General features: G+C 49.6%; 1 protein-coding gene across 1 annotated transcript; it reads right to left on the reverse strand.

Annotated features, from left to right (window-relative positions):
- Nucleotides 1–1,289: 1,289 nt before the first annotated feature.
- Nucleotides 1,290–4,915, reverse strand: LOC138070774 (uncharacterized protein CXorf49 homolog). Its single transcript, XM_068961992.1, has 5 exons — nucleotides 3,617–4,915; nucleotides 2,824–2,980; nucleotides 2,206–2,282; nucleotides 1,892–1,937; nucleotides 1,290–1,330 (listed from the first exon to the last, which is right to left on the reverse strand). The coding sequence occupies exons 1-5, from the start codon at nucleotides 4,913–4,915 to the stop codon at nucleotides 1,290–1,292; spliced, it is 1,620 nt and encodes a 539-aa protein (XP_068818093.1).
- Nucleotides 4,916–13,771: the final 8,856 nt, after the last annotated feature.

Genomic DNA, 13,771 nt, shown 5'->3' on the forward strand with positions numbered 1-13,771 from the left:
AGCCTGAAGGACCCATTTCCACTCAAGCGCAGAGAGACATCCAGGCGGCAGGAGTGTAGGCTGGTCAGCTGGCTAGGGCAGGGAGGACATGAAAGCTCCAAGGACTGGACCACCCATCTCTAGCTGTCAGGGTGCACCCTGCCCCAGATCGGCACCAGACGCCTCTCCTGACTTCCAGCTCGGCAACTAACCTGAGCTTTTCTCCCGTGTTCCCTGTACCTTCGCTCCTGCTCCCCAGTTCACTGGGTCCAAGATTCATCCTCTTGCCCTTTACTGAACCCGAGGAAGGGGAAGCACAAGTTTTGGCGCCTGAGTCTCAGGGATGAGTGCTAGAGAGGAGAGGGGGAGAGTATGCAGCTTCCTGCTTGCAAGGTGGCACCGGGGGGTGGGGTAGGGACTCCACTGAGAGGGTAGGGCCCGGGAAGGGGGAAGATGAACACACCTGTGCCTGTTACCACCTGCTTAAGTAAACATGCAGGCAAGGTCATCGATGGCAAGCCAGGGGAGGGATCGAGGGTGCTCTGACAGGAAAGCAGAGCGGTCAGGGTAAGCAGGACAATGAGTGCAGTGAGGAAAGGGTGAAAGACTGGAGCTCTGTAAGGGGGGTCATGAGTTCCTTCTGACAGGGAGGCAGAATGGCAGCAATGAATGGAAACTGCTAAACCCCAGAGGAGGGTGTTTAGAGAACTACAAGAGGGCCTTCAGGGAAAAGGGAGGACGTGCCAATGTGGCCAGACAGAGCCCACACAGAACACAGACTGGGGGTGCTCCGCTGGCCTGACGGCCTGGATGGTAGCAGAGGCTGACCCAGAGTCCCCACCGCAGGATGCCAGAGGTACTGTTCTTGAACAGGCTCTCATGTGGAACAGCTCCCCACCAGGCCTCGTCCCCACTCCCTTAACCCCTACCCCTCAGAGAGAGGGCAGAACACAGAAAATGAAAAGTCCTTTAATCAAAAACTGCTGTGGCAAAACCAATACAATATTGTAAAGTAAAACAAATGAATTAATTAAATTTAAAAAAAAAAAAAAACAGAACCGCTGTGAGACTGGGGCAGAGAAGGGGCAAAACAAGCGGCAGAGGATGCCCTGGTGGAGGCAGAACAAGAGGCAACAAGCTTGGCCACAGCTCGCCAGCCCCGGAGGTAACAGCTGCTCCTCTTGCAGGAAGACACTGGGCTCAACCTGTGAAACAGCAGAGTCAGGGAAGAGCCTCAAGCCAGGGCCAGCCCACAGCCCTGCTCAATAGCCAACGTTGTGGGAAGGAGTATGCAATGTGTAACACTCACTTCAGAGGATCTGGAACGTCTCAGCCAGGTACTGCATGGAGGCTGCAACAGGGAGAGGCATAAACAGGTGCTCCAGACAGACGGACATAGAAGCCTGTCCCCCTGTCCCCGTGGGGAACCACCTAGCCCTACAACCTGAAACCCACATACCCCCAGCCCAGATGCAAAGAGCTCTGGGCCTGATCACTCCCCACTACCGGAATTAAATGTGGAGCCATTTCCTAAAAGGAAACAAAATGTGCCAGCAGCTCTCAAGCTCGGGGCCACGTCCAAACCATTCAAAAATGGTCTCGCAAAATACCCAACAAGAACCTTAGAGGCCACGCCGATCAACAAGGCATCTCTACAAGTCCTATCAGAAGGAGCTCTCAGGACTCGAATGGCTGGCAGAGTGTGCACGCAGTCCACACGGTACTTTGTTACTTGTCTGCACGCCCAGCTGAACATGCACCGCACGCTCCAGGGACAGGCTTGCTAGGTTCTCCTCCCCACAGGAATGCTGATCCCTACGAGGCCCCCTGCACCTGCAGCCCACCCCACCCCAAGGGCCCACCCTGCTTCTGCACTAAGAACCCGCCGCTCTCTGTCCCTGGTTCCTCATACCTAGTTGCTCCTTAAGGTCGTCTATTTCTCTCTGTAGCACTACACACTAGGCCAGCAGACACAGGAGGAAGAGAAAAGGTTAGTATACACCCGCCTCCCCTCTCCTCCTCTCCTCTTCCCCGGGCCCTCCATCCCAAAGCCAGGTGTCCAGACTGGCAAGGCAAAGACTTTCCTCAGTGGAAAGGAGGTGGGCTCCCTCCCTGGGGTGTGGGATGGGACGGCGGGGAGGGGGCCCACACACGTCAGTTGCACCTGGACCCAGATCCCACCATGGGGTTTGGGTGTGCACTTCCAGGAGTCAGAAGCAGCATTACCCGAGGACAGCCCTGCTTTCCAGGTGGCTGCTGCTGCCTTTTCGGTCTTGGGGGACGGTCAGCTGGTCTCTGGTCACCTGACAGGGAAAGGACACACAATCCAGCTTCCCAGGCTGCCAGTGAGGTGGAAAGGGCCAAGCAGGGTCTAACGTGAGGTGAGGCAGTACCACCCTCTGCTAGCATCAAGCCTCCCCTGCTCTGCCCGGCAGGCAGCCCAAACCTTCTCTCTGGGCCCGCCCCTCCTATTCCTCAGGGGCAGCCATTTCACCACGATGGCCGCCAGAGACTGCGGTTCTGGGTTCGAGCCTCCCAGAGCGGCAGCCACAGCCAGCACCTGGGAGAGCAATGTGGGCGAACAGCACTTCACAGAAAAGGCTATTAGCCTGCAGGTCTACGCCCAGAGTAGCTGTTGGGGCACTGCCACCGATCACCCCTGCCAAACAAATCCCACACAGAAGGTGATGGGGCCAGGGCCAGCCCTGTTGACACCCTGTTTCCCATGGGAGAAGCAGCCTCTGAGCCCCCAGGAGAGAGAGAGAGAGAGAATCAGAGACAGAGGTTTCTGCCTTCACCCCTGGTCTCCACCGCCCCCCCCATATCAAAACCCAGGACACTCACCTGAGGGGCCAGGCCCTCTGGGCATGACTTCTCCCTTGTTCATGGCCACGGGCTCTGAGTTTCCTGAATCCTGCCCACCTCTGATGCTGGGGTTGGCGCTGCTGGGTTCTCCACGATGCACCCGTGAACAAGATGGCCACGGCCTGTCAGTGGTTGGCTAAAAACAAAGATTTCTCACTGATCTGCAGTAAGGATGTGTGCGTGTGTGCGTGCGCGTGTGTGTACCAGTGCATTTATATGTCCATGTCTGTGTGTGAGAGCTCGTATGATTCAAGACCGAGCTGAGGCAGGGAATTGGGAAGACAATCGAAAGGCTGATCTCTTTAGCACATTCTCCGTCAGTCAGCCCCAGGCCAGCAGGCAGAGCTGAGCTGGGGACAACAGTGTGGCACTGAGAAAGTCTGGGGCCCCTGCAAGGAAGGTTTGGGGAACAGCTAGGAAGTAGGATTCAGGAAAGTGATGCGTCTAAACACTGAAGCTCTGTGAAGCTTTTAAGGGGTCCCCTCAAATCGATTCAGCTACCAGCCCTCCTTTCCACGCCAGCCCCAGCCTCGTGGAGGAGGCTGGAAAGAGGCCAAGGGTGGAGAACCGAGCCCAGCACACCCAAAGTGCTACCTTCACGTTTGTCCCTAGGAAAAGGACCCCAACCTGGCATCCTAATGACCCAGTGACCGAGGGCCACCCAATGACGACCCCTGAGGAATGGAGAAGGGGAGCACGGGGTGAAGACATGTGTCCTGGGGAGGGTGGCAGGGGGAAGAGTGGGGAGAGAGGAGGGGCCTGGCCTACTCACCTGGCCCTTTGCGACTGGGTCTCTATTTGGGTCGTTGTCTTCTCCCGACACCGCCACTGCTGCCACCGACTCCCGGGCCCGCCTAGCCACGGGCTTCTTCCCAGCGCCGGTGTGCTTGGACTCTTTGGTTCCCCCAGGGACCAAGGCATACTTCTTGGACCTCCCAAGCAGCGGGATGCCGAAGATTGGGGGGAGGGTGGCCGGATCCAGGGGAGCGGCCGAGATTCCCCGCCCCCAGGAAGGGAAGGTTCTCCCCAGGGCAGGTTTGGAGACGCCCCCAAAGGCTTTCTTCTCCTGGACCCTCTTCCTCCTAGGACTGGGCCGCGGCAGCCTGGCTGTAGTGGCAGCTGCAGGAGCTGCTGCTGCTGCTGCTACTCCCGGGTAGCTGGGCAGGCTGCCCCCCTTCCTCCGGACCACGCTCTGCATTTTCTTAGGGGGTGAGATGTCCTCCTGGTCTGCATCGCCCTGCCTGCCCTGCCTTTCCACAACCGAAATCAATCCTCCCGGAGCTGAGGACAGGCAAGTGCCTGGCACGTCAAGGAGATTCTCCCTGCCTTGGACATTCGAGTGTCTGGGTGTGTCCCCGGGATCCTTGGGGCTGTTCAGCTTGGCCTGGCCTCCGTCTTTGGGATAAATGCTCACTCTCATAGGCTGTATCTCACTGCACTCATCAGAGGACTCGGAGTCGGAGAGCAGCCCGGCTAGGCTTCCTGAGGGGGGCCACTGGCGATCCACAGCCTTGTTCAACCTACTCTTAGTGCCTCTCTTAGGGTTCCCCCAGGCCCGGCCTGCCTTGGGCCCGCCGACGCAGAGAGGGCCGGCCTCAGCCTGTGCCGCTTTCCCACACCTCTGGGCGGCCGCGCCTCGAGTGCTGGGACGCGCCTCGAGGTCCCGCAAGGCAGACACTTCGCCGACCGCGTATCTCTCCGGGGACATGTGTCTGCGGATGCCCAGCAAGTCCAGGTCGGCCAGCTGCTGCAGGATGGCCGCCAATGACTCGTCAGACAGCTGCACGGCGTACCCCGTGTCGTCGGCCGGGGAACCAGGCCGGCCTTCGCAGCCCGACAGCACCGGCTCTCCCGCTTCCAGCACCGCCCGCTCCAACTCGAAGCCCTCAGAGTCTGGGAAGCCATCCCCGCCCTCACCCTCGCCGCTTCGCGGTGCCCCCGGCTCGGGGCCGGGGTCGGGGCCGGGTCCCCGCGGGGCTGGGGAGCCAGCCTCAAGGCCGCTGGTCTGCTCCCCACACTCTGAGCCAGAACCCCCTCCCCGAACAAACACCTCATCATCTGGGGAGCTCATGTCGCGATCTGGGTGGCTGCCGGACCTGGGGCGGCGACGACTTATCAACCCGGTCGCGGCGGCGGCGAAGATGGTGGTCAGGGCACGTGAGGCACGCGGCGTCTGGAGCGCGCCGTCAAGCACCACACGCACCACACGCACGAGATCGCCGCAAATGACGCGAGGCTTTCAGCGCGCCAGCGCTGCTGCCTCCTCATTGGTCTGGTTTCCGCCAACCAGCACGCGCCTTGTTTGCCCGCCCCCTCGAGGTGTAACCAATGGGGTCGAGGGCCTCCTCCGGTTTGCTGCCAAGCCCAAAGGCCATGCCGGCAGTTGGCGAGTGGGCGGTTGAAGGTCATGCTGCGCTCGAGTGTACGTCTGTCAAGCCTCTCGTCCCACCTCCTCCTGTCCCACCTCCCGTTTCCAGTTAGAGTCACAGCCCTGAGCCCTGACCGTGTACAAAGTGGGTGGAGCGGGAGGCGGGTGGGAGGGGGCGGAGTACTGAGGGCGCTGGGCGCCTAGTACGTGCTGAAAGCATTTGCCAGCCTTCCTTCCACCACAAGTCTTATGACCCAATGGGAGAACGGGCAGAGGAATCCCGCACTCAGTGATGAGTGGTCGGCGTACTTCTCCCCAAATGGCCAGAAGACAAAGGGATCGTAGTCTTGTTCTGTAACATCTCTGCCTCAACTACTCCATCAAACGTTCTTGGCAGGCAGATTTGGGGGACAGACTGGGATTGACCTCCCTCCCTCAGCTCTTTCCCCACTCTGAGACAATTCAAAGAAGAGAGAGTCTCAGTCAGTGTCCAGTTACACCCGCAAAGACGCTCACCCCTGCTGATCCTGGAGATGTAAACTAAAACCACGAATCGGGCTGCACACACTAGGATGACAAGCTTCCAAGTGCTTAACCATTCCAAGAGTGCGAGAGTTTAGGAGCAAACCTCTGTGGCGGTGGTGCAAGAAATCCATTTGGGGGGTAATTTGGCAGAATCTATGAAAAGCAACTTACACAGCAGAGACCCCGTGCCCGGCACTCTTCTAAGCGCTGTAAGTAAATAGTAACGCTTCCTTGCGACACTCCTAGGACTATAGTACTAATGATTACCAGCCTCTTACAGGTGAGGAAACAGGTACTGAGAGATTCGGCCACTGGCCCACGGTCATTTGGCCCATGGGGGTCAGTGGTAGAATTGAAGCCAAGCAATCTGACTCCAGAGTCCTTGCTTTGATCCAGAGATCTGAAAAAGCTATTTTCCCCCCTCTATCAGGAAGTCCACTGCCTGGCACATCTTCTGAAATTGAGGGTTTATTTCTAAGATCTCTATTTTACTCCATTGGTCTATTTGTTAATATGGCAGTAACACACAGTTTTGATTAGTGTAGCTTTGTAATGTTTTGAAATCAAGAAGTGTGAGTTCTCTACTTTTTCTTTGGGCAAATTGTTTTCCCTATTAAGGATCTCTTTCAGTTCAGTTCAGTTCAGTCGCTCAGTCGTGTCCGACTCTTTGCGACCTCATGAATCGCAGCACGCCAGGCCTTCCTGTCCATCACCAACTCCCGGAGTTCACTCAGACTCACGTCCATCGAGTCAGTGATGCCATCCAGCCATCTCATCCTCTGTCGTCCCCTTCTCCTCCCGCCCCCATTCCCTCCCAGCATCAGAGTCTTTTCCAATGAGTCAACTCTTCGCATGAGGTGGCCAAAGTACTGGAGTTTCAGCTTTAGCATCATTCCTTCCAAAGAAATCCCAGTGTTGATCTCCTTCAGAATGGACTGGTTGGATCTCCTTGCAGGGATTCTACTTAAATTTTAGGACGAGTTTTTCTATTTATGTAAAGCATGCTATTGGGATTTTGATAGGGTTTGCATTGGATCTGTAGATCACTCTGGGTAGTGTGTTAGAAGAACAGATCCAGTGGAGTGTGTGTGTGTCAAAGAATTGACTCATTCAATTATAGAGGCTGGTAAGTCCGAAGATCTAGAGGGTGAGTTGGCTAGCTGGAGACCCAGAAGAGCCAGTGGTTTAGCTCTAGTCCAGGTTAGAAGGCCTAAGAACCAAACCAGTAGAGCTGATATTTCAGTTTGGGTCTAAAGGCAGGAAAAAAAAACTGATGTCCCAGGTCCAAAGGCTTTCACGCAGGAAGAATTCTCTTACATGAGGAAAGTTTGCCTTTTTGTTTTATTCAGATTATCAACTGATTAGGTAAAGCCCACCCACAGTATCGGGGGGAAATCTGTTTTACCCCATTGACTGATTTAAATGTTAATCTCGTGAAAAAGCACCCTACAGAAACACCCAGAATAATGTCTGACTAAATGTCTAGGCACTCTGTGGATTAGTCAAGCTGACACATAAAATTAACCACCTCAGATAGTATGGACTTCTTAACAATATTTAGTTTTCCAGTCTGTGCAGACAGATGCCTTCCCATTTATTTGTGTCTTTTTCAGTTTCTTTCAGCAATGTTTTGTAGTTTGCAGTGTACAAGTTTTTTGACTCCTTGCTTGAGTTTATTCCTCAGTATTTTTTCCTTTTTTGCTGCTAATGTCAGTGGAATTGTTTTCTTAATTTCCTTTTCAAATTGTTCTTTGTTAGTGTATAGTAGTACAACTGAATTTTGCTTTTGTGTTTTGTGTCCTACAACTTTGTTGAATTTGCTTATTAGTTCTACCAGTTGTGTGCATGTGTGTGTGTATGGGTGTGTGTACTCTTTTGAGTTTTGCATGTACAAAATCATGCTCTCTTACAGAGTGAATTTTACTTCTTTCTGATTTGGATGCCTTTTATTTCTTTTGCTTTCCTAACAGCTCTGGCTATGACTTCCAGTTGTTGAATACTCACATAATGGTGAGAGCGGGCTTCCTTGCCTTGTTCCTTACCTTAGAAGAAGAGATTTCAGTTTTTCACCACTGAGTATGATGTTAGTTGTGGCCTTTATTATGTCGAGGTAATTTCTTTCTACTCCTAGTTCTTTGACTGTTTTTTCTCCTGGAGTGTTGAATTTTTTATGGGCATCTATAGAGATGATCATGTGATTTTTGTCCTTCATTCTGTTAGTGTGTTTTATTACAGGGATTGATTTTTATATGTTAATCTATCCTCGCAACCAAGGGATAAATCCCTTTTGACCATGGCACATAGTCCTTCTAATGTGCCGTTGAATTGTTTTGCTAGTATTTTGTTGAGGATTTTTGCATCTGCATTCGTCCGGGAAAGTGGCCTGTAGTGTTCTTTTCTTTTGGTGCCTTTGATATCAGCATAATGCTGGCCTCATAAACTTAGTTTGGAAGTGTTCCCTCTTCTTCAATTTTTTGGAAGCATTTGAGAAAGATTGGTATTAATTCTTTAAATGTTTGGTGGAATTCTCCAGTGAAGCTATCAGCTCCTGATTTCGTGTGTGTGTGTGTGTGTGTGTGTGTGTGTGTGTGTGTTGGGCGGGGGGTGGGCGGGGGGGGAGGTTGTCATTACTGATTCAATCTCATTACTGGTCTGTTGGGTTTTCTGTTTCTCCTTTGTTCAGTTCTGGTAGATTGTGTGTTTCTAGGAATTTATTCATTTCTTCTTGGTTGTCCAATTTCTTGCCACAATTGTTCATAATATTCTTGTGTAATCCTGGTTGTTATTGTCACATTGGTTGTAATATCCCCTCTTTTATTTATGATTTTAGTTATTTTAGTCTTTTTCTCTTAGTTAATCCAGGTAAGTATTTTAAAAAAATTCTTTGTGTATAAAGAAGTTTGCTCACAACAATGTTATTTATAAGGGCAGAAAACCCTGACTGCTACTTACATTTTCATCACAAAAGCTACTAATATCTGTTGAAACTTTACTATGTGCTAGGCCCTCTACATGCATTATGTCATTTAATTCTCACAGCAGCCATGTGAGGTAGATACTAATCTTATCCCTATTTTATATAGAAGGTACAAACATGTGATAACTTGTCCAAAGTCAAACATCTAATAGGTGGTAGAATCAGGAATTAAACTCTTGTCTTTGGGTTTATATAGATACAAATCTGTGTTATACAACTCTTAGACAAGGAAGTATGTTGCCATAAAAGATATACTGCACCGTTCTAAGCAAGAACTCAAGAAATCTGCAAGTGCCTAAAAACGTTGTATTGAAACATGAATGTCCAGGATGGGTTTCTGGCAAGCAGTGAGTGCATTGGCTCTGAACCGTTTTTTTTTTTTTTTCTTGGTTATGGGCCTTGTGTTAGTCTGTTCGAGTTGCCAAAACCAAATACCATAGGCTGGATGGTTTAAACAAAAGACATTTACTTTCTCACAGTTCGGGATACTAGAAGTCCAAGATCAAGGTGCCAGCAAGTTCAACTCCTGGTGTAGGCACTCCTCTTGTATTGCAGTTGGCCACTTTCTCTCTGTTTCCTCACATGACATTTCTTCTGTGTGTGTATGGAGACAGAGAGAGAGAGCGCGCGCGAGATCTGGTAACCCCTCCTCTTATAAGGATGTCAGATCCTTTGGGATTAGGGCCCCACTCTTACACCTCTGTGTGTGTTGTGCTTGGTCACTCAGTTGTGTCCGACTCTTGGTGACCCCATGAACTGTAGCACATCAGGCTCCTCTGTCCATGGGAATTCTCCAGGCAAGAATACTGGAGTGGGTTTCCATGCCCTCCTCCAGGGGAACTTCCCAACACAGGGATGGAACTCAGGTGTGCTACACTGCAGGTGGGTTTGTTACCGTCTAGCCACCAGGGAAGCCGAAGGATACTAGATTGGGTAGCGTATCCCTTCTCCAGGGGTACTTCCCGACACAGAAATCAAAACCTATATCGCAGGCAGATTCTTTACCAGCTCCCTCAATTAAATCCTAATTACCTCTCTAAAGGCTCCATCTCCAAATTCAGTCACATTGAGGGTTAGGGCTTTAAGATAGGCATTTGAGGGCAACACAATTCAGCCCATAATAGGACTCCTTTGAGAATCTATTGAAAGCTCTATACGCCCTCCCAAGAAGACTGTATACATTGCCTCCCACAACTCTGCACACAATTTCAGGAAGTTCTTGGAATCCAGGTTGAGAGCCACTGTTCTAGGTCACCTTCTTCTTTTCCCAGATGGAGAAACAAGAGCTTCGGAAAGGGGAAGTGATTTTCAGTAGGTTAGGAGAGAGACAGGTCTCCTGATTTGTCATCAAGTGCTTGCCCTACCTTACTGTATCTTGTGTTAGGTCTGTTAAGTCAGCAATCCATGGTGACCCCAAAACACTAGAGATTCTGTGGCTGCAGTGAAGGGGAGTGCTTCACCTGGGATGCTCAAGTGAGTGAACAAGGCTCTAGCTATAACTGACAGTAAATGGGACAGATTTCATTGTTTCAAATTAGTCAGGAGGTTGGGAAGAAGCTGCACCAGCTTCAACATACATCCACAAGAGTTCTGAGTGTGAGGCGATGGAGGTGCTTCTGTCCTAACAAACAGCAAAGTGGGGACTGAAGAGGTATAGTAAGACTGTCTGCTGGCCTTGACATGGCACTGTCCCTCTACTCTCAGATTCCTTATTTGTGTCGGGAGATGCATTAGGCATTACTGACAAGATGGAGGCATGCCCCAACCCCTCTCCTCATCCCGCAGGCATGGTCCTGGGCTGAAGGAGTTAGGTTTTGTGACTCTGACTTGTTCTTTCCTTTCTTCGGTTGAGTTGGCTGGAAAGAATGTTAAGGTGCTGATTGTTCTTGAGAGAAGCATGAGAAAGCACAAAGCTTTCTGCAGTTGTGCCCAGAAAATAATCTATAAAGTAACCATTGACATTTGTTCAAGGATTTTTACAAAGAATGTCCCAGGATGAGCACGTAGGCCGCAGCTTGAGGCCATGGGAAGGATTGTTATCTGAGACCTGTTTGTGATGGAAATGTTTATGGCAAAGGAAGTTTGCTGAGTTTAGGGTTTAGGAATAATTAAGAATAGTTAGAAGCCTTTTTAGGAGATAGTGAGCTTAGGATACTAGGGGCAAGCAGGATTTAGAAAGATAAGAAATAAACTGAGGAATGTGGTACGCAGCCCAGACATAAGCATGAGTTGCAGTGTAATCACAAGTAAACATGATTCTGAGAGAATCACTGAATTAGGAACTCTGTTTGAAGGGCAACAATAAGAAGATAAATCTGGGGAGGGGGAACTGAAAATGTCAAACCTCTGACCTAATGCTTTTGTCAAAGTATAAAAGAAGACCTGATGCCTGAAATAAACATGTAGTCCCGTACCTCGAGTCAGGGGCTACACCATCCCTGCCGACACCGCTCATCCCTTCAGGCTGATTCCCTGGCTGCTGGAGCTGGACTCTGGCACATTTGTACACCCCTCAGGAGTAGACCTGTTAGATTTCTACACGAGATTATCTAGCTCTAATATTCTGTACATCTGTGATTCTGGGGCAAGAACCATGCAGGAAAAATCAGTTGAGGCATTTGGGTCCTAGTTCAGTTCAGTTCAGTAGCTCAGTCGTGTCCGACTCTTTGCAACCCCATGAACTGCAGCACGCCAGGCCTCCCTGTCCATCCCCAACTCCCGGAGTTCACCCAAACTCATGTCCATCGAGTCAGTGACACCATCCAGCCATCTCATCCTCTGTCGTCCCCTTCCCCTGCCCCCAATCCCTCCCAGCATCAGAGTCTTTTCCAATGAGTCAACTCTTCACATGAGGTGGCCAAAGTATTGGAGTTTCAGCTTTAGCATCAGTCCTTCCAAAGAAAACCCAAGACTGATCTCCTTTAGAATGGTCCTAGAATCATGGGCGAAACAGTTTTTTTTTTTTTTTTCAAAATGTCTTGTTATGTTGTCCAAGAATTAGCAATAAAGCATATGTAGTTTAAAGAGATGAAAAATCCCTAATAAGCACGAGAAGACCCTTTACATGCTCAGTCATTTAAGGTAAAGTCTCAACAGGAATGCTTCCTCAATTTGTCTTTCAGGTCCCTCCTTAAAAAGGGGGGTGAATTATAATAGCTGGAATTCTGAACAACAAGGTTAGAAGATGAAACAGTATTTATAATGGGAAAAGTCATGTTATCTTTACGCAGAGGGGTGGCCCCAGAAAATGACTCTTGTCTCATTTCATCAATCAATGAGCATTTAAAAAGCAGGACATTCTTCCTATTGACCCTATCAATGCCACAAACCAGTGTGGAGCCTTCACTTGGGCCACACAAGACTAGAAACAAAAGCAGGGGCACTCACTGCGGGGTGGAGGCTAACATTTAAGGAAAATTCTTTCAGCTTTGCTCCCTACAAAGAACAAGGGAAGGGCTTGAAGGGCTGTGCACACCCACCTACTGCTTCTGTGCCAGGGGAAGGTGGGAGCACACCCAGTCGAGCACATCAATGGTCTCAGTTTCTGTCTGAGGAGAAAGAGGAAGAAAAGAGCTGCTGCTGCGGGGAGCAGGGGTGAAGGCTGGCGTTGAGATAGAAGTGTCAAACGGGCAAGGGAGATGCAGCCCATCCAACCACCAGCACCATCACCACCACCACCTTTATTGGCACAAATAAGCCTCCCAGTCTCAGGGGTTAACAGACTAATCACAAAGAACAGGAGGAACTCCCAAGGCATGGCAGCTGGCCCTTCCCAACACACAGCCTTAAACGATACTGCCCTCGGCTGGTCGAATCGGAGTATTACAATGCAGGGACATTGCTCTGGATTTTTGGCCTTCATTTCTGTTTCTCAGGTTCTTGGTGCTCCACCTCTGAGAGGAAGTGGATAGGGAGGGGAGAAGTCTCTGAGAAATTGTATGCAAATACATCACTTCCGTGAGTTTCAGCACAAGTTCACAGTTAAATTCTGAATGATCATGTACTACCCAAATATGGAATATTTATTAAAAACTGAGATTGATATTATAATTATGTAAGCATCACTTTATTATTTTTTGTTACAAAGGTATGAGTCCTCAAAAATATAGCTATTAATGTAGGTGAAATAAGATTACTAAGCTCAATTAGATATGTTATAAACAAAGAAAGTAACTTTGGTTCTACTTCCGGTTAGAACATAATTACAATATGCTTATACTGGATGTTATTTCCCTAGGCATTATATTTTTCTCCAGTTATACTGAAACATAACATAGATAGAGAAAAAGCCACAATATATACGTGGGATTTAATAATTGATTATCAAGTGTATACCCCTAAGTCACAGAAGGGAATAGTGTCGGCTTTCCCCAACACTCCTGAATTTTCCCTGTCTTATGTTTTAGCCCCGTTCCTTCTTCAAGGAGAATAGGCACACTCTTACTTATGTGCCATCCTTTCTTCTCTTTCCCTCAAAAATTTTATACTATATATGTATGTATGTGTATATATATATATATATAAATGTTATGAGTTAGTGTTGACAGCCACTTACAGTTATATGAATGGAATTGTTAAATATATCTGTGTTGCATCTTGGTTTTTCAGTCAATGTTAAATTTGTAAGATTCATGCCTATTCTGTGCAGTGGTAGTTTGTATATTTTTGCTGATGAAATTGTATTTATTCACATGAAGAGGATCTCTCAGAACTTTTGGATTTGAAGCCGGCAGGGCTTAATTTTGGGAGAGCCAGAGGGCTGTGGGAAACAGACTCCACCCTTAAAGGAAAGGAAAGTGACTCAGTCGTGTCTGACTGTTTGTGACCCCATGGACTGTAGCCTACCAGGCTCCTCTGTCCATGGGATTTTCCAGGCAATAGTACTGGAGTGGATTGCCATTTCCTTCTCCAGGGGATCTTCCCGACCCAGGGACTGAACCCAGGTCTCCCACATTGTAGACAGACGCTGTACCGAAAGGGGGCATACAAAATCTCACATGCTCCAGGACCCAGGGCTGAAGCAATAATTTGAAAGGAGCCGGGGTCAGAGGCAGCTG

Source organism: Capricornis sumatraensis, chromosome X (assembly GCF_032405125.1).
Source record: "Capricornis sumatraensis isolate serow.1 chromosome X, serow.2, whole genome shotgun sequence".
Lineage (NCBI taxonomy): Eukaryota > Metazoa > Chordata > Mammalia > Artiodactyla > Bovidae > Capricornis > Capricornis sumatraensis.

Coding starts and splice junctions, on each gene's coding strand:
- LOC138070774 (XM_068961992.1), bottom strand. CDS start 4,915: ATGAGCTCCCCAGATGATGAGGTGTTTGTTCGGGGAGGGGGTTCTGGC. Junction 1,938..2,205: donor GAAAGCAGGGCTGTCCTCGG/GTAATGCTGCTT, acceptor CTGCTGGCCTAG/TGTGTAGTGCTACAGAGAGA. Junction 1,331..1,891: donor CGACCTTAAGGAGCAACTAG/GTATGAGGAACC, acceptor TCCCTGTTGCAG/CCTCCATGCAGTACCTGGCT.